The 20,749-nt window shown below is 46.1% G+C and overlaps 1 protein-coding gene across 1 annotated transcript in view; it reads right to left on the reverse strand.

Moving 5' to 3' along the window:
- Positions 1-20,749, reverse strand: part of LOC135552849 (BCAS3 microtubule associated cell migration factor-like) — a 350,870-nt gene that overhangs the window by 13,921 nt on the left and 316,200 nt on the right. The window contains 1 exon segment of the mRNA XM_064984756.1: positions 16,451-16,618. Within this exon segment, the coding sequence (XP_064840828.1) occupies positions 16,451-16,618 (168 nt within the window).

Here is a 20,749-nt window from a genome sequence, read left to right on the forward strand (position 1 = left end):
TCCGGGAACTTTCAATAAATTCCCTGGTTTTCCATAAATCCTGTTTGGAGGATTCCAGATTCCTGCTTATTCCCTCCTGTTTCCAGGAAAACTCCTACCAGGATTTCCGGAAGTTTTGCAACCCTAGTTGACATACACATGTCTGACTTGATAGAAGACAAAGACACGAACGAGATCCATCCAACATACTCCTATGGAACATTCCACGGCACGTCTGATACCCAACACCACAGGTCTGTAACCCCCCTCATAGTCCCCTGCTGTCCCTTCACTTCAGGGGACACAACTACAGGCCACAGCCACACATGCTCTCTGGTCTGGGACACACTACCACCCCTCACCCTTTCTTTCCCTTTCCACTCCTCCCAGAGTGTGCAAACAACAGCAGGCTAAAGACTAGGAGGACACAACAAGGCTGTCTGCTGGCCATATCAACTATTATATATAGAACCTGTAAAGTAGCTACAACCATTCAGGGCCTGCTCCCCAAATGGCACCCTATTCCCATAGGACACTGGTCAAAAGTAGGGCACTATATAGGGAATCGGGTGCCATTTGGGATGCAAACTGGGTCTAAATGGCCGGGAGGAGGGAGAAACAGCATCTTGTACCATTGATTCCGAATCAGCTTCTAGGTAATAATACGGCAGTGATTTAAACAGAAGTGGAACATGCTATATGAAAGGTTCATCCTAATATCACTACCCTGAATGAGTCCATTTAGAGAAGAGGGGGAAAACAACAACATTAGAGCCGGTGTATGAAAATGACACTGAAGTGAAGGGGGCTCCATCATAGCTGGTTGTCTGAATGTAGCCATTTAGAGTGATGGTTTGGCTTTGATTTTAGACAGTCAAGCAGGGCCATGACATTTGATATGATGACATGTTATTAGTGGGCAGTTGTATCCATGGGACATGTTTAAGAACAGTGCTATGTTGGTCTAATTCGGTGGTGTCAAACTCATTTTTTCCGGGGGGCCGCATTTGGTCTCCAACGAGCTCTGGAGGGCCACCCTGAAAATTGGTTATATTTCAAAAAATAGTCCATAAATACAGGGCTCCTTCAGAAAGTATTCACACTCCTTGACTTTATCCACATTTTGTTGTGTTACAGACTGAATTCAAAAGGGATTAAGTTAAGATATTTTTGTCACTGGCCTACACACAATCCCCCATAATGTCAAAGTGGAAATAATTGTTTTTCGAAATGTTTGCATGTTAATTAAAAATGAAAAGCTGAAATGTCTTGAGTCAATAAATATTCAACCCCTGTGTTATGTCAAGCCTAAATAAGTTCAGGAGTAAAAATGTGCATAACAAGTCACATAATAAGTTTAAATAATAGTGTTTAACATGATTTTTGAATGACTACCTGATCTCCTTACCCCACACATTCAATTATGTGTAATGTCCCTCAGTTGAGCAGTGAATTTCAAACAAAGATCAGGGACGTTTTCCAATGCCTCGTAAAGAAGGGCACCTATTGGCAGATGTATCAGTAGACCCAGTCACAACAAAGATACAGGGGTGCTTCCTAACTCAGTTGCCGGAGAGGAAGGAAACTGCTCAGGGATTTCACCATGAGGCTAATGGTGAATTTAAAACAGTTACAGAGTTTAATGGCTGTGATAAGAGCAAACTGAGGATGAATCAACAACATGGTAGCCACTCCACAATACTAACCTAATTGACAGAGTGAAAAGAAGTAAGGCTGTACAGGATACAAATATTCCAAAACATGCATCCTGTTTGCAACCAGGCACTAATTACTTTAGTAACCAGGCACTAAAGTAATACTGCAAAGAATGTGGCAAAGCAATCCCCTTTTTGTCCTGAATACAACATGTTATATTTGGGGCAATTCCAATACAACACATTACTGAGTACCAGTCTACATATTTTCAAGCATAGTGGTGGCTACATCATGTTATGGGTATGCTCATCGTTAAGGACTGGAGTTTTTCAGGATGAAAAATAAACAGAATGGAGCTAAGTAGAGGCAAAATCCCAGAGGAAAACCTGGTTCAGTCTGCCTTCCATCAGACACAGAGATTAATTCTCTTTTCAGCAGGACTAAAACACAAGGCCAAATCTACACTGGAGTTGCTTACCAAGAAGACGGAATGTTCCTGAGTGTCCCAGTTACAGTTTTGACTTAATATACTTGGAAATCTATTGCAAGGCCTGAAAATGGTTGTCTAGCAATGATCAACCAATTTGACAGAGCTTGCATAATCCAGGTGTGCAAAACTCTTGGAGATTTACCCAGAAAGACTCTGGGTAAGATTTACCCAGAAAGACAGCTGTAATCGCTACCAACGGTACATCTACAAACTATTGACTCAGGGGTGTGAGATATTACTTAATTTGCAAAAATGTCTAAAAACATGTTTTCACTTTGTCATTATAGGGTATTATGTGTAGATGGGTGGGAACAAATATCTATTTAATCAATTTTGGCTGCAACACAACAAAATGTGGAAAAAGTTAAGGGGTATGAATACTTTCTGAAGGAACTGTAAAATGTATATACGCATAACTAAGTTGCTTTGGATGATGGCGCCTGCTAAATGGCATTTAGAATTATTATTGTTCTATCTCTTCTCACCACTCCTTACTTCTTCCTCACTCCATCCCCTATTCTCACTCCTCTCCTCTTCTTTCCTAGAAAGCCTGTGTGCTTTCTGGGTACAGATCTGATATGTGAAGACAGCCCTGACTGGGCCAGCTCTTACACCCCTGAAACACTGTTTCAGCAGCTCCACTCCTTAACGCAACCTGTCCATTATGTACCCTATCACTAATTCATACCACATCTTTAATTGATACACAGACACACCATTACACGCATATACAGTGCCTTGACTTTCTCCACATTGTTATGTTACAGCCTTACATTAAAATGTATTAAATTGTTTTGTGTCCTTATCAATCTACACACAAAAATGACAAAGCATAATGGACAGGTTGCGTTAAGGAGTGGAGCTGCTGAAACAGTGTTTCAGGGGTGTAAGAGCTGGCCCATGACAAAGCAAAAAGGTTTTTTAGAAATTATTGCTAATTTATAAAAAATAAAGAACTGAAATATCACATTTAAATAAGTATTCAGACCCTTTACTCAGTACTTTGTTGAAGCACCTTCGGCAGAGATGACAGCATCGGTTCTTCTTGGGTATGACGTTACAAGCTTAATACCCCTGTATTGGGGAGTTTATTCCATTCTTCTCTGCAGATCCTCTCAGGCTCTGCCAGGTTGGATGGTGAGCGTTGCTGCACAGCTATTTTCAGGTCTCTCCAGAGATGTTTGATCGGGTTCAAGTCCGGGCTCTGGCTGGGCCACTCGAAGACATTCAGAGACTGGTCCTGAAGCCACTCCTGCGTTGTCTTGGCTGTGTGCTTAGGGCCGTTGTCCTGTTGGAAGGTAAACAATGGCCACAGTCTGAGCTCCTGAGCGCTCTAGAGCAGGTTTTCATCAAGGACCTCTCTGTACTTTGCTCCATTCATCTTTCCCTCGATCCTGACTAGTCTCACAGTCTCTGCTGCTGAAGAACATCCCCAAAGCATGATGTTGCCACCACCATGCTTCACCGTAGGGATGGTGCCAGGTTTCCTCCAGACGTGATGCTTCTCAATCAGGCCAAAGAGTTCAATCGTGGTTTCATCAGACCAGAGAATCTTGTTTCCCATAGTAGCAGAGTCTATAGGTGCCTTTTGGTAAACTCCAAGCGGGCTGTCATGTGCCTTTTACTGAGGAGGAGTTCTTGGTCACCTCCCTGACCAAAGCCCTTCTCCCTCGATTGCTCATTTAAGAATGATGGAGGCCACTGTGTTCTTGGGGACCTTCAATGCTGCAGACATTTTTTGGTACCCTTCCCCAGATCTGTGCCTGGACACAATCCTGTCTCAGAGCTTTACGGACAACTCCTTCAACCTCGTGGCTTGGTTTTTGCTCTGACATGCCCTGTCAACTGTGGGACCTTATATAGACAGGTGTGTGCCTTTCCAAATCATGTCCAATCAATTGAATTTACCACAGGTGGACTAAAATGCTCTAGTCGGCTGGCCCTCGCTACATATTCATCGCCAGACCCACTGGTTCCAGGTCATCTACAAGTCCATGCTAGGTAAAGCTGTGCCTTATCTCAGTTCACTGGTCACGATGGCAACACCCACCCGTAGCACGCGCTCCAGCAGGTGTAACTCACTGATCATCGCTAAAGCCAACACCTCATTTGGCCGCCTTTCGTTCCAGTTCTCTGCTGCCTGTGACTGGAACGAATTGCAAAAATCGCTGAAGTTGGAGACTTTTATCTCCCTCACCAACTTCAAACATCTGCTATCTGAGCAGCTAACCGATCGCTGCAGCTGTACATAGTCTTATCGGTAAATAGCCCACCCAATTTTACCTACCTCATCTCCATACTGTTTTTATTTATTTACTTTTCTGCTCTTTTGCACACCAATATCTCTACCTGTACATGACCATCTGATCATTTATCACTCCAATGTTAATCTGCAAAATTGTAATTATTTGCCTACCTCCTCATGCCTTTTGCACACAATGTATATAGACTCTTTTTTTTTCTTTTTCTACTGTGTTATTGACTTGTTAATTGTTCACTCCATGTGTAACTCTGTGTTGTCTGTTCACACTGCTATGCTTTATCTTGGCCAGGTCGCAGTTGCAAATTGTAGGATTTTTAATGAATTTATTTGCAAATTCGAGGAAAATAAGTATTTGGTCAATAACAAAAGTTTATCTCAATACTTTGTTATATACCCTTTGTTGGCAATGACAGAGGGAAAATGTTTTCTGTAAGTCTTCACAAGGTTTTCACACACTGTTGCTGGTATTTTGGCCCATTCCTCCATGCAGATCTCCTCGAGAGCAGTGATGTTTTGGGGCTGTTGCTGGGCAACACGGACTTTCAACTCCCTCCAAAGAGTTTCTATGGGGTTGAGATGTGGAAACTGGCTAGGCCACTCCAGGACCTTGAAATGCTTCTTACGAAGCCATTGTCATGCTGAAAGACCCAGCCACGTTTCATCTTCAATGCCCTTGCTGATGGAAGGAGGTTTTCACTCAAAATCATTCTTTCCTTTACACGGATCAGTCGTCCTGGTCCCTTTGCAGAAGAACAGCCCCAAAGCATGATGTTTCCACCCCCATGCTTCACAGTAGGTATGGTGTTCTTTGGATGCAACTCAGCATTTGTTGTCCTCCAAACACGACGAGTTGAGTTTTTACCAAAAAGTTATATTTTGCTTTCATCTGACCATATGACATTATCCCAATCTTCTTCTGGATCATCCAAATGCTCTCTAGCAAACTTCAGACGGGCCTGGACATGTACTGGCTTAAGCAGGGGGACACGTCTGGCACTGCAGGATTTGAGTCCCTGGCGGCGTAGTGTGTTACTGATGGTAGGCTTTGTTACTTTGGTCCCAGCCTTCTGCAGGTCATTCACTAGGTCCCCCCGTGTGGTTCTGGGATTTTTGCTCACCGTTCATGTGATCAATTTGACCCCACGGGGTGAGATCTTGCGTGGAGCCCTAGATCGAGGGAGATTATCAGTGGTCTTGTATGTCTTCCATTTCCTAATAATTGCAGTTGATTTCTTCAAACCAAGCTGCTTACCTATTGCAGATTCAGTCTTCCCAGCCTGGTGCAGGTCTACAATTTTGTTTCTGGTGTCCATTGACAGCTCTTTGGTCTTGGCCATAGTGCAGTTTGGAGTGTGACTGTTTGAGGTTGTGGACAGGTGTCTTTTATACTGATAACAAGTTCAAACAGGTGCCATTAATACAGTTAAGGTATGTGAGAGCCAGAAATCTTGCTTGTTTGTAGGTGACCAAATACTTATTTTCCACCATAATTTGCAAATAAATTCATTAAAATTCCTACAATACGATTTTCTGGATTTTATTTCTCATTTTGTCTGTCATAGTTGAAGTGTACCTATGATGAAAATTACAGGCCTCTCTCATCTTTTTAAGTGGGAGAACTTGCACAATTGGTGGCTGACTAAATACTTTTTTGCCCCACTTGTATATTTACACATACGCACATATACGTGTGCTTGTGTTTGAGTGTCAGCATAAATGAGTGCTTAAGTAAATATACAGGAGGTATATACTACATTAGTGAATTTATTATTAATCTACTCATGCTAGGAGAAAGGCTGTATGGTTCCAGATGGATTTGAGAGTCATAGGTTTAAACAGGGAAGTCAGAGTAAAAAGATATAGGTAGTAATCATACAACAGACTAAGTGGAGAACGACTCGGAGACACCTCGGATACAGAGCCCTTTTCCTCAATTCCACTCCTCTAAAATGCTTCCCGGTTTAAAAGTGTTTCACCGCTGTCTTGTCTAGACAACCCAAAACAGACCTGGAACATCACATACACATTTGTAAGATGTGCTTCCCACTCTCCACATCGCAATCTCACTCTCTCTACCTCTCCATCGCCCTATTTCTCATTCCCTCTCTTCATCTCTCGTCCTCTTTCTTCCCGAACTCTCACGGCGTCGCTCCCCTGAGCAAGCTGTTAAGTGCAGTCTAAAAAAAATCTCCACAAAAAGCCCATTTGCAGAAGGCTAAGACACTCTGCCCTCTCACACGCACACAGTTTGTTTTACTATCCTTGTGGGGACCTAACAATAGAGTCCCATTCAAAATCCTATTTTCCATAAACCTAACCCTAACCATGAACCTAACTCCTAACCCTAACTGCAACCCTAACCCCTAAGCCTAAAATAGGCTTTTTCCTTCTGTGGACAAGCAATTTTTCCTTGTTTTACTATCCTTGTGAGTATTTCTGGTCCTCACATGATAGTAACGCTAACCCCCCCCCCCCTCGGCTAGCAGGGCAGAGTGGCAGAGAGAGGTGAAGCCAGGGCAAATGAAACAATGATATCCAGGCCCAGCGTATCAGTGGAGGAGTCCAAAGAGAGGGAGGAGAGGAGAGAAAAGGAAGAGGGGGCATAAGCAGTGGCGGCTCTGAATACAGGAATTATTCTTCATCGTCTCACACTGTCGCCGCGGATTACTCTCACGCTCTCAGCTGGCTGCAGAGAGGTACAGAAAGAGGAAGAGATAAAAAGAGAGAGATGAAGAGAAAGAGAGGAAGAGAGAGCGACCTGCCAGTGAATGGAGGAGTGCTGAGGGGCAGAAATAATGACATTGCTCTTCTTTCACACTCCCATCCTTTCCCTCTGCACCATACTCTTCAGCCTCAGCTCATGTCACTTTCACTTTTCTTTCCCAGGGTTCCCTTCTTTTTTTATATTTTCTTTTAGCAGCTCAGCTGAATGTCTTTCAGTGGTACAGAGTGCACTCAGTGTCTTTCTCTGTCTATAGTGAAGCAGGTTAGAAAAACACCCCTGGGTTTCTCTTTCACTGTTGAAGCAGGTTAGAACAGGGACCTGGGTTTCTCTTTTCCTCTAGTGAAGCAGGTTAGAATAGGGCCCTGGGGTTATGTCTCAAGTGAAGCAGGTTAGAACAGGGCCCCGGGGGAAGGTGACAAAAGGATCAACTAATATCTTTCAGTCAAGTACACAAATGGAGTGTGAGAAGGACAGAGGGGTGTGCGTGTGTGACTGGGTGTGGCCGCTGGTTAAGCCAACAGGTCTGTTCCCAATGGTCTAAAGCCACGTCTCCAAGTGCAAAAAGAGGTGAAGTGAGAAGTGAGTTGATGTGTTGTACGTGTTTATAATCCTGAGTGAGTGAGTGAGTGAGTGAGTGAGTGAGTGAGTGAGTGAGTGAGTGAGTGAGTGAGTGAGTGAGTGAGTGAGTGAGTGAGTGAGTGAGTGAGTGAGTGTGTGTGTGTGTGTGTGTGTGTGTGTGTGTGTGTGTGTGTGTGTGTGTGTGTGTGTATGTATGTATGTATGTATGCATGCATGCATGTATGTATGTATGCAAGTAAGTAAGTAAGTAAGTAAACTGGAACCAGGAGGGAGTAATGATTGATTGGCAAAGTGGGACCTTCTACCCCACCGTAATAATGCGGTCTTCTGTGTGTGTGTGTGTGTGTGTGTGTGTGTGTGTGTTGGACCACTGTGGTGTGTTTTGTTGGTCTTGCGATGGATATCTGTGTGTTAAAACAAGCCTTGGTAGAAAGGAACCCAGTCAGTCACATAATTGACCTGGTAGTTTCTGCGAATTGCTACAAGAGGCTGTCCAAGTCAAACAGGAGATAGGAGCATCATTACCAAACCTACAGTAGGGAACAATAGAGGTTTTCACAGAGCTAACCAGAGGGTTGGAGTCTAGAGTCTAGCATCCACACGCCTTAATATGCCCAATTCATCAGACATTATGAAACAAAATTCATGAAATGATTCACATATACTGGCCCCAAGACGTGCATTCAAGTTCACATGCAATGAGTGCTCTTTCTAGACATCCAGGCAGTAAAGAGTACTACTGTCAAATCAGATTGAAAAGCAGACCACTAAAGTAAGAGGTGTGTGTGGCAAGAAGATGGAAAGGCCCTGTGCCCTTCTAACCACTCTGTTTCTCCATAAGTGGGACCCATAGACCTAGTTCTCATAGTCTGTACTTTCATTGGTCTCCTGACAGGTCCCCAAACACACTGGAACGTACCACTCTCTTTGGAGGAAATCTTCACTCCACACCAACAGATTACATCAACTGCTTGCTTTCTTCCAAACCACCCCCACCCACCCACACACAGTACTGTATATACATACAAAAACACAGTGCTACATGTGGTGGCAGAGGCAAGGTTTTCTGTACCACGATAACATCGGACAAGAGATGGAGCTCCTCCAAAACCTACACGCAATCTGGTGGAATCAACCAGCCAAATCCACACTCCAATAGAACATGGAAGTAGGCCTAATTAAGTAAATCATAAACCTATGTGGACCGCCATCTGACAATTTGATAAATAATTAGAACATGACTGCTACACACAGGGCTTGGTGGTGAGAGACATACTTCCTGGGTTTGGAGGGTCACACACTTTATTGAACACAGTGCACAAGCACACTGAGTGTACAAAACATTAGGAACACTGTCCTAATATTGAGTTGCACCCCTTTTTGCCCTCAGAACAGCCTCAATTCATCAGCGCATGGACTCTACATGGTGTTGAAAGTGTTCCACAGGGATGCTGGCCAATGTTGACGTCAATGCTTCCCACAGTTGTGTCAAGTTGGCTGGATGTCCTTTAGGTGGTGGACCATTCTGGATACACATTGGAAACTGTTGAGTGTGAAAAACCCAACAGCGTTGCAGTTCCTGACACATTCAAACCGGTGCGCCTGGCACCTACTACCATACCCCGTTCAAAGGCACATACATTTATTGTCTTGCCCATTCACCCTCTGAATCCATGTCTCAAGGCTTAAAACCCTTCTTCAACCTGTCTCCTCCTCCTCCCCTTCATCTACACTGATTGAAGTTGATTTAACAAGTGACATTATTAATCATTTTTATTTTATTGTTATTTATTTTTACTCCTTTTTCTCCCCAATTTCGTGATATCCAATTGGTAGTCACAGTCTTGTCCCATCGCTGCAACTCCCGTACGGACTTGGGAGAGGCGAAGGTTGAGAGCAATGTGTCCTCCAAAACACGGCCCTGCCAAGCCTCACTGCTTCTTGACACACTGCTCGCTTAACCCGGAAGCCAGCCACACCAATGTGTCGGAGGAAACCATGTAAAACTGGTGACAGAAGTCAACGTGCATGCGCCCGGCCCTCCACAGGAGACGCTAGAGCACGATGTGAAAAGGAGATCCCGGCCGGCCAAACCCTCCCCTAGCCCGGGCGATGCTGGGCCAATTGTGCGCCGCCTAATGGGTCTCCCGGTCGCGGTCGGCTGCGACACAGCCCGAAGTCGGCACAGTGCCTTAGATCGCTGTGCCACTCGGGAGGCAAAGAGTGACATTATTAAGGGATCATAGCTTTCAACTGGATTCACCTGATCAGTTTATGTCAAAATCAAATCAAATCTTATTTGACACAAGCGCCAAATACAACAGGTGTAGTAGACCTTACAGTGAAATGCTGAATACAACAGGTGTAGTAGACCTTACAGTGAAATGCTGAATACAACAGGTGTAGTAGACCTTACAGTGAAATGCTGAATACATCAGGTGTAGTAGACCTTACAGTGAAATGATGAATACATCAGGTGTAGTAGACCTTACAGTGAAATGCTGAATACAACAGGTGTAGTAGACCTTACAGTGAAATGCTGAATACATCAGGTGTAGTAGACCTTACAGTGAAATGCTGAATACAACAGGTGTAGTAGACCTTACAGTGAAATGCTGAATACAACAGGTGTAGTAGACCTTACAGTGAAATGCTGAATACAACAGGTGTAGTAGACCTTACAGTGAAATGCTGAATACAACAGGTGTAGTAGACCTTACAGTGAAATGCTGAATACAACAGGTGTAGTAGACCTTACAGTGAAATGCTGAATACAACAGGTGTAGTAGACCTTACAGTGAAATGCTGAATACAACAGGTGTAGTAGACCTTACAGTGAAATGCTGAATACAACAGGTGTAGTAGACCTTACAGTGAAATGCTAACTTACAAGCCCTAACCAACAATGCAGTTAAAAAATATATAAAAATAATAGGAAATAAAAGTAACAAATAATCAAAGAGTAGCAGTAAAATAACAATAGCGAGGCAATATACAGGGGGAACCGGTACAGAGTCAATGTGCGGGGGGCACTGGTGTCAAGGTAATTGAGGTAATATGAACATGTTGGTAGAGTAATTAAAGTGACTATGCATAGATAATAACAGAGAGTAGCAGCAGTGTAAAAGGGGTAGTCTGGGTAGCCATTTGATTAGATGTTCAGGAGTCTTATGACTTGGGGATAGAAGCCTCTTGGACCTAGACTTGGCGCTCAAGTAGCAGAGAGAACTGTCTATGACTAGGGTGGCTGGAGTCTTTCATTATTTTTCGGGCCTTCCTCTGACACCGCCTGGTATAGAGGTCCTGGATGGCAGGAAGCTTGGCCCCAGTGATGTACTGGGCTGTACGCATTACCCTCTGTAGTGCCTTGCGGTCGGAGGCCAAGCAGTTGTCATACCAGGCAGTGTTGCAACCAGTCAGGATGCTCTCGATGGTGCAGCTGTAGAACCTTTTGAGGATCTGTGGATCAATGCCATATCTTTTCAGTCTCCTGAGGGGGAATAGGTTTTGTTGTGCCGTCTTCACGACGGTCTTGGTGTCCATGGACCATGTTCATTTGTTGGTGATGTGGACACCAAGGAACTTGAAGCTCTCAACCTGCTCCACTACAGCCCGAATGGGGGCGTGCTCGGACCTCCTTCTTCTGTAGTCCACAATCATCTCTTTTGTCTTGATCACGTTGAGGGAAAAGTTGGTGTCCTGGCACCACACGGCCAGGTATCTGACCTCCTCCCTATAGGCTGTCTCATCATTGTTGGTGATCAGGCCTACCACTGTTGTGTCATCGGCAAACTTAATGATGGAGTTGTGCCTGGCCGTACAGTCATGAGTGAACAGGGAGTACAGGAAGGGACTGAGCACCCAACCTTGAGGGGCCCCCGTGTTGAGGATTAGCGTGGTGGATGTGTTTGTTACCTACCCTTACCACCTGGGGCGGCCATTCAGGATGTCCAGGATCCAGTTTCAGAGGGAGGTGTTTAGACCCAGGGTCCTTAGCTTAGTAATGAGCTTTGAGGGCACTATGGTGTTGAACGCTGAGCTATACTCAATGAATAGCATTCTCACATAGGTGTTCATTTTGTCCAGGTGGGAAAGGGCAGTGTGGAGTGCAATAGAAATTGCATCTTCTGTGGATCTGTGAAGGAGGTATGGAAAGTGTGAGGTATGGAGTGGGTCTAGGGTTTCTGGGATAATAGTGTTGATGTGAGCCATGACCAGCCTTTCAAAGCACTTCATGGCTACAGACGTGAGTGCTATGGATCGGTAGTCATTTAGGCAGGTTACCTTAGTGTTCTTGGGCACAGGGACTATGGTGGTCTGCTTGAAACATGTTGATATTACAGACTCAGACAGGGAGAGGTTTAAAATGTCAGTGAAGACAGTTGTCAGTTGGTCAGCGTATGCTCGATGTACACATCCTGGTAATCGATGGATTACCCTGGCCCTGCGGCCTTGTGAATGTTGACCTGTTTAAAGGTCTAACTCACATCGGCTGCGTAGAGCGTGATCACACAGTTGTACGGAACAGCTGATGCTCTCATGCATGTTACAGTGTTACGTGCCTCGAAGAGAGCATATAAGTAATTTAGCTCATCTAGTAGGCTCGTGTCACAGGGCAGCTCTCGGCTGTGGTTCCCTTAGTCTGTAATAGTTTGGAAGCCCTGCCACATCCGACAAGCGTCAGAGACGGTGTAGTACGATTCGATCTTAGTCCTATTTTTGATGGTTCGTCGGAGGGCATAGCGGGATTTCTAATAAGCTTCTAGATTAGAGTCCTGCTCCTTGACAGCGGCAGCTCTACCCTTTAGCTCAGTGTGGATGTTGCATGTAATCCATGGCTTTTGGTTGGGATATGTACGTACGGTCACTGTGGGGACAACGTCATCGATGCACTTATTGATGAAGCCAGTGACTGATGTGGTGTACTCCTCAATGCCATCAGAAGAATCCCAGAACATATTCCAGTCTGTGCTAGCAAAACAGTCCTGTAGCTTAGCATCTGCTAGTGGTTAGAGCGTTTGGCCAGTAACCGAAAGGTTGCTGGTTCGAATCCCTGAGTTGACAAGGTAAATATCTGTTGTTCTGCCACTGAACAAGGCAGTTAACCCCCTGTTCCCCGGTAGGCTGTCAATGTAAATAAGAATTTGTTCTTAACTGGCTTGCCTAGTTAAATAACATTTTACAAAATCGGACCACTTTTTTATTTACCGATACACTGGTGCTTTCTGCTTTAATTTTAGCTTGTAAGCAGGAATCAGAGGATAGAATTATGGTCAGATTTGACAAATGAATGGTGAGGGACAGGTTTGTACACGTCTCTGTGTGTGGAGTAAAGGTAGTCTAGAGTTTCTTTCCCTCTGGTTGCACATTTAACATTTTTCTATTAGATTTTTTATTTCAACTTTATTTAACCAGGTAGGCCAGTTGACAACAAGTTCTCATTTACAACTGTGACCTGGCCAAGATAAAGCAAAGCAGTGCGACACAAACAACAACACAGAGTTACACATGGGATAAACAAACATACACTCAATAACACAATAGAAAAATCTATATACAAAATTACAGGCTTCTCTCATCTTTTTAAGTGGGAGAACTTGCACAATTGGTGGCTGACTAAATACTTTTTTGCCCCACTGTAAGTCAGGGCTGGATCCTGAATGTGGCCTCCATAAACACTGGCTGAGGACAAAGGCTGGACGGGGTTATGTTATACTGGGGTTGGGCTGAGAGTAGACTAGGGCAGGAATATACTATACCTGACTAAATCAGGGGTCCTCTTCACGGCTCCAATGGAATTCATGTTGGGGTTGAACCATTAAGCAAAATTACATCAGCAACATTATGTTGCTAGCGCAAATCTCATTCCTGGAAGAGTATGTTTAGGAGTCAGTGCAGGGGCTTCCTGTCCCACCCCCTCCTTATATCCCTCTCTCTATCTGTGTCACCTGCCCCTGGCTGTGGCGTCAGTAGGTCTCTGGCTGTGCCTGAAAACACAAATCTGTGTGACTACAGGCTTTGTTCTGAGCGTGAGCCTGAGTGTGTGTGAGTGGAGTTGTGTGTTGAGGGGGAAATGTCAAAGAGGGTGATTTGTTCCATCATCCAGCATTCCAATACCGCGTCCCTCTGTGTGTGTGCGAAAGCCGGACAGAGAGAGAATCTGTGTATGAGTGAATCCTTCAGGTCTAGGCCAATGGGGCCTACAGTATGTCTAAGGATAGGGGAAACTGGGCCCTGCACGTGGAGACACTCTCTAAGCTATACACCATCTGGCCCTGCCCATCAAAGGCCTCTCTCTCTATGAACCGAACACACATGTACACGTTCTCTACATTAAAGTCAGCCATCAACCAGAGGTCCATATTAGATTTGCCTCCATTACGTCCCAGTTATTCCCTGCTTGAAGCTTGGTGCCACTGTCACACAAAGACAGCCTGCATCCCAAATGGCACCCTATTCTATATAGTAGGGCCCATAGGCCTCTGGTCAACAGTAGTGCACAACATAGGAAATAGGGTGTCATTTGGAACTTATTCATAGTCAGACAGAATGGATGTGCATGTCTCAGACTCGGCTCATTTTGACCCCCCCCCCAGACAATATTTAGCCCATTCCTCTATGTCTCCCTCTCTCAAGAAAGGGTTAGGTTCATGTATATAGGAGGACCCATGGCAGAGGAAAATGGGGGGAGATTGGATGTAATGTGATCAGTAATTAATTTTGTGTTGCATTAGAGGGGGCCGTAGCGATGGATGGACAAGCGCAGACTACAAGTGTCCGGGAGTCGGCCCCTAATCTAATGACGAGCAGAGTCACAGAGACAGGAGCAATTATAGAGAGAGAAGGAGAAAGAAACAGAAAGAGACAGAGAGAGAGACACACAGAGAGAGAGAGAGAGACAGAGAGAGACAGAGAGAGAGAGACACAGAGAGATACAGAGAGACACAGAGAGAGACAGAGAGAGACAGAGAGAGACAGAGAGAGACAGAGAGAAACAGAGAGAGAGAGAGAGGGACAGAGAGAGACAGAGAGACACAGAGAGAGAGAGAGAGAGAGACAGAGAGACACAGAGAGAGCGAGGGACAGAGAGAGAGCGGGACAGAGAGAGACAGAGAGAAACAGAGAGAGAGACAGAGAGGGACAGAGAGAGAGGGACAGAGAGAGAGAGGGACAGAGAGAAACAGAGAGAGACAGAGAGGGACAGAGAGAGAGAGGGACAAAGAGCAACAGAGAGGGACAGAGTCAGAGAGGGACAGAGAGAGGGACAGAGACAGAGAGGGACAGAGAGAGAGAGGGACAGAGAGAGACAGGGACAGAGAGAAACAGAGAGAGAGACAGAGAGGGTCAGAGACAGAGAGGGACAGAGAGAGAGAGGGACAGAGAGAAACAGAGAGAGACAGAGACAGACAGAGAGAGAGAGGGACAGAGAGAGAGAGAGACAGAGAGAGACAGAGAGACACAGAGAGAGACAGAGAGAGACAGAGCGACACAGAGAGACACAGAGGGAGACAGAGAGAGACAGAGAGAGACAGAGAGAGATAGAGAGAGACAGAGAGAAACAGAGAGAGACAGAGAGAAACAGAGAGACAGAGAGAGAGAGACAGAGATACACAGAGAGAGAGAGACACAGAGAGAGAGAGACAGAGAGACACAGAGAGAGAGAGGGACAGAAAGAAACAGAGAGAGAGAGAGAGAGACAGAGAGAGAGAGACAGAGAGAGAGAGACACAGAGAGAGAGAGAGACAGAGAGAAACAGAGAGAGACAGAGACAAAGAGAGAGAGAGGGACAGAGAGAAACAGAGAGAGACAGAGAGAGAGAGACACAGAGAGAGAGGGACTGAGAGAAACAGAGAGCGACAGAGAGAGAGAGACACAGAGAGACACAGAGAGAGAAACAGAGAGAGACAGAGAGAGAGAGACACAGAGAGAGAGAGAGAGAGACAGAGAGAAACAAAGAGAGACAGAGAGAGAGAGACAGAGAGACACAGAGAGAGCGGGCGTGAGAGGAGGGGGCGAGGGAGTCCCAAAGAGCGTCCCTTCCATGTGACTGCCATTGCTGCTGCAGGGGCCTCTGTAAATGAATAGGTCCAAACAAGATTATGTCGTAAAAGATGGGCAACAAGAGCGAGAGAAAGAAAGGGATGATAGAAAGAGAGAGACGGATGAGAGCAGAGCGAGACCGAGAAGGGTGAGAGTGAAGGGGATGAGAGGAGGGGTGCGGGGGTAGTCGATGCTAAACACATTAGGGCCTTGTGACCCTTTGCTGCTCTTGCTCCCAGTGGCTGTCTCCTCTCCCGAAGAGAAAACCCTCCTCTCCCACCATTAAAATCAAAGGATCTCTTGTTCACTTAAGGAGAGGAAGAGCGCTGCCGCTTCCTAAATGAGTTAAACATTTGGATTGTCTGAATGGCTGACACACACACACACGCAGGCCTATACACAAATATACACACGCACACTATTGAAAACTAGCTGCTGCAAAACCAAACAAGCATGATTAAGAGTAGCGGTTGAAAGATAGTAAATGAAAGTTCAAAAAGTTAAGAAAATGAAGTTGACCACTATCACATTTCACAGTTTGAGAGAATAGATGGTCAGTAAATTGTTGGAAAGATTGAAACCACAACATTATTAATGATGACAAATTATTTATGAGTCTGTGTGTGTGTACGCGTTTGTGTGTGCGCACGCATGCGCATGTGTGTATATGTGTGTGCGCGTGTCTGTGTTAGTGTGTGTTTGTATGTTTGTGACTGACCGGTAGCCGAGCCCACTATGTCTCTGGATGGTGACTCTGACATTGCGTCTGCCAGCCTCTCTCTCAGCCCCTCCTCGGTGGACTCCACAGAGCTCATGTGACGCAGGCCAAAGCTCTCTGGCCAGCTTCCACACACCTCCAGCAGGGTCACACTGCGGTCAAACGTCCCTGGAACAACAAACGCAACTATTTAGTCAGTAGAACCCCGAAATATGGTCAGTTAAGGTATATATGTATAACCTCACAGATGGTCAAGTGGAGTCCTGACCTCAAACACCACCTACTGTGCTGTTATCTTCAAATCTCTACCCCTGAAATGGAAAGCCCTATCACCAGCCTCCGTGTCTGTCTCCATCTATCTCTGGGTCCCAGACACTAAAACAACTGATTCAAACAATTACTGTCCCCCCAATTTAGCCAATTCCCTCACTCCCCCTGTATTTCAGGATGTGATGAACACTGAATTAAGTCAAGAGATTTAGTAGCTGGGACGAAGGCTGCAGACACAACTGACTACGGCCCTGGTTAAAGGGATACTTCGTGATTTGAGGAATGCGTCCCAGTCATTGGGTTAACACTAGTTAACATTGTCTGGTAAAAATACCTTCATACTGGACACGGAGACATAAAAATGGTTTCAAAACCCCAAAGTATCCCTTGATGTCCAGCAAATGGAAAAGTAGACCTTGTTGTCTGTTTAGTCCAAGGTGGGCGTCTTGTGGGAAAACACAGTGTACGTGCAGAGAGGCACTCTCTCTTCTGTGGGGTATTAACAGCCCCAGAGTAAAGATGGAATGCAGACACACAGGCATGAACAAGATGTGTATGTTTCTTTAGGCCAGCCTGGTGCTTTTTAGGATACCACAGGGTTTTCACTGTATCATTAGAAAACACAGCAGTGAATTGGATGGAGGGATGAGAGCAAACAAGGGAAGAGGAGAGGTCCTTTTGTCCTGGAAAGTTACGAAGAGCCACTGGACTGATAAACAGAGCGGAAAGAGCGAGAGAGAGGGAGAGAAAGAGAGAGAGAGATGTAGAAAAAGACAATGACTGATAGAAAAGGAGGCATGACAGAGCAGAGGAAAGAAAAATGCAAAACAGAGAAGGAACTAGAGTGAGAAAACACCAGTAAAATGTGGGAATGATCTTTATCATAAAAGAGCCTCCCTAGACTTGCTGCTATTGTTTGTTTGTCTGGTGGTTGTTATTTGGTTGCTCTCTCTCTACACTGACACCCAGTCCCCTGGCCCAGACTGGGTCTGTTTTATCAGAAGGAGCAGTGACAGTGGACCCTTTGATCTCAGAGTTAAGTTCAGTGTCTATCTAGGCCCTTGGTGTATGGAGACCTGGCCAGCCTCAGCCACACTCCGGCCCACTGACAGGCTTTAATGCTGGGGCGAGAGCCCGCACGGGCCGCCCTGCCTGGCCTGGTTCTACACACAGATAAGAGGGACCAGGTCTCCACTTGGCTATCTGCTGTTAGACACACACTGTCCTGGGCAAGCCAGGAGACGCTGATAACTTTAACACCACTTCATAAAAAAGCTGCGTGATTCCTCAAAGGAACCCCCCCCTTGCCAGCAGGCCCACTATCAAAGCCATGGCAAAGAGCCTGTGTGTGGGGTGTGGGTGAGAGGAGAGAACAGTAGCCCTGTGTGTGGGGTGTTGCTGTGTGTGTGTGGGTGAGACAGAGAACAGTAGCCCTGTGTGTGGGGTGTTGCTGTGTGTGTGTGGGTGAGACAGAGAACAGTAGCCCTGTGTGTGGGGTGTTGCTGTGTGTGTGTGGGTGAGACAGAGAACAGTAGCCCTGTGTGTGGGGTGTTGCTGTGTGTGTGTGTGTGTGTGTGTGTGGGTGAGACAGAGAACAGTAGCCCTGTGTGTGGAGTGTTGGTGTGTGTGAGACAGAGAACAGTAGCCCTGTGTGTGGGGTGTTGGTGTGTGTGTGTGTGGGTGGGTGGGTGGGTGGGTGAGACAGAGAACAGTAGCCGTGTGTGGGGGGTGTTGGTGTGTGTGTGTGGGTGAGACAGAGAACAGTAGCCCTGTGTGTAGGGGGTTGGTGTGTGTGTGTGGATGAGACAGAGAACAGTAGCCCTGTGTGTGGGGTGTGTGTGTGTGTGGATGAGATAGATAACAGTAGCCCTGTGTGTGGGGTGTTGGTGTGTGTGTGTGTGTGTGGGTGAGACAGAGAACAGTAGCCCTGTGTGTGTGTGTGTGTGTGTGTGTGTGTGTGTGTGTGTGTGTGTGTGTGTGTGTGTGTGTGTGTGTGTGTGAGACAGAGAACAGTAACCCTGTGTGTGGGGTGTTGGTGTGTGTGTGTGTGTGTGTGTGGGTGAGACAGAGAACAGTAGCCCTGTGTGTGGGGTGTTGGTGTGTGTGTGGGTGAGCCAGAGAACAGTAGCCCTGTGTGTGGAGTGTTGGTGTGTGTGTGTGGGTGGGTGAGACAGAGAACAGTAGCCCTGTGTGTGGGGTGTGTGTGTGTGTGGATGAGACAGAGAACAGTAGCCCTGTGTGTGGGGTGTTGGTGTGTGTGTGTGTGTGGGTGAGACAGAGAACAGTAGCTCTGTGTGTGGTGTGTGTGTGTGTGTGTGTGTGTGTGGGTGAGACAGAGAACAGTAGCCCTGTGTGTGGGGTGTGTGTGTGTGTGTGTGTGTGGGTGAGACAGAGAACAGTAGCCCTGTGTGTGGGGTGTTGGTGTGTGTTGGTGTGTGGGTGAGACAGAACAGTAGCCCTGTGTGTGGGGTGTTGGTGTGTGTGTGGGTGAGCCAGAGAACAGTAGCCCTGTGTGTGGGGTGTTGGTGTGTGTGTGGGTGAGACAGAGAACAGTAGCCCTGTGTGTGGGGTATTGGTGTGTGTGTGGGGTGTTGGTGTGTGTGTGGGTGAGACAGAGAACAGTAGCCCTGTGTGTGGGGTGTTGGTGTGTGTGTGGGGTGTTGGTGTGTGTGTGGGTGAGACAGAGAACAGTAGCCCTGTGTGTGGGGTGTTGGTGTGTGTGTGGGGTGTTGGTGTGTGTGTGGGTGAGAAAGAGAACAGTAGCCCTGTGTGTGGGGTGTTGGGGTGTGTGTGGGGTGTTGGTGTGTGTGTGGGTGAGACAGAGAACAGTAGCCCTGTGTGTGGGGTGTTGGTGTGTGTGTGGGGTGTTGGTGTGTGTGTGGGGTGTTGGTGTGTGTGTGAGACAGAGAACAGTAGCCCTGTGTGTGGGGTGTTGGTGTGTGTGTGGGGTGTTGGTGTGTGTGTGAGACAGAGAACAGTAGCCCTGTGTGTGGGGTGTTGGTGTGTGTGTGGGGTGTTGGTGTGTGTGTGAGACAGAGAACAGTAGCCCTGTGTGTGGGGTGTTGGTGTGTGTGTGGGGTGTTGGTGTGTGTGTGGGGTGTTGGTGTGTGTGTGGGTGAGACAGAGAACAGTAGCCCTGTGTGCCATACTCGCGCTCTTGAAAGGGACATGACGTTATTATAGTTACCAAGCTGTTGATTTGATGTTTTACCAGTGTGGAATTACATTTTTGACCCTTTAAACAACCCCCCGGCCTTGTGAAAAGTGGCCCATCTTTCTGAGACCTCACTATGCTGGTATGTGAACCGTGTGTGACGTTTAGTGAGCTAGTTCATTTATTTACATGGGCTGAGTACGTAACGGGTGGAATTGAGGTGTTAGAGCTTGTGTTAGTCTGTGTCAGCGTAAGAGTAAGTGTGTCCTGAATTCACTGTCACAGCACTCCAGATGCTCTATGGAGACTTCCTTCACAAAACTATTAACCCATTAGTCTCAATTAACATGATGGCAGGTTCCTAATGGTAGGAACTAATTTCTCACACCCACGCCTGGGATTCACGTCAACCACTACAGAGCAAAAACACTAACCACAACACGGAAACAGTCCTGGCCAAAAGTTCTGAGAATGACACAAATATTAATTTTCACAACGTCTGCTGCCTCAGTTTGTATGATGGCAATTTGCATATACTCCAGAATGTTATGAAGAGTGATCAGAAGAATGGAGCGTGGAGAGAATATTGTCCTTCTGGAAGGTTCCAAACTTCTTCCATTTAAGAATGATGGCGGCCACTGTGTTCTTGGGGACCTTCAATGCTGCAGACATTGTTTGGTACCCTTCTCCAGATCTGTGCCTCTACACAATCCTGTCTCGGAGCTCTACGGACAATTCCTTCAACCTCATGGCTTTTTTGCTCTGACATGCACTGTCAACTGTGGGACCTTATATAGACAGGTGTGTGCCTTTCCAAATCATGTCCAATCAATTGAATTTACCACAGGTGGACTAAAATCAAGTTGTATAAACAT

This window comes from Oncorhynchus masou, chromosome 13 (assembly GCF_036934945.1).
Source record: "Oncorhynchus masou masou isolate Uvic2021 chromosome 13, UVic_Omas_1.1, whole genome shotgun sequence".
Classification (NCBI taxonomy): domain Eukaryota; kingdom Metazoa; phylum Chordata; class Actinopteri; order Salmoniformes; family Salmonidae; genus Oncorhynchus; species Oncorhynchus masou.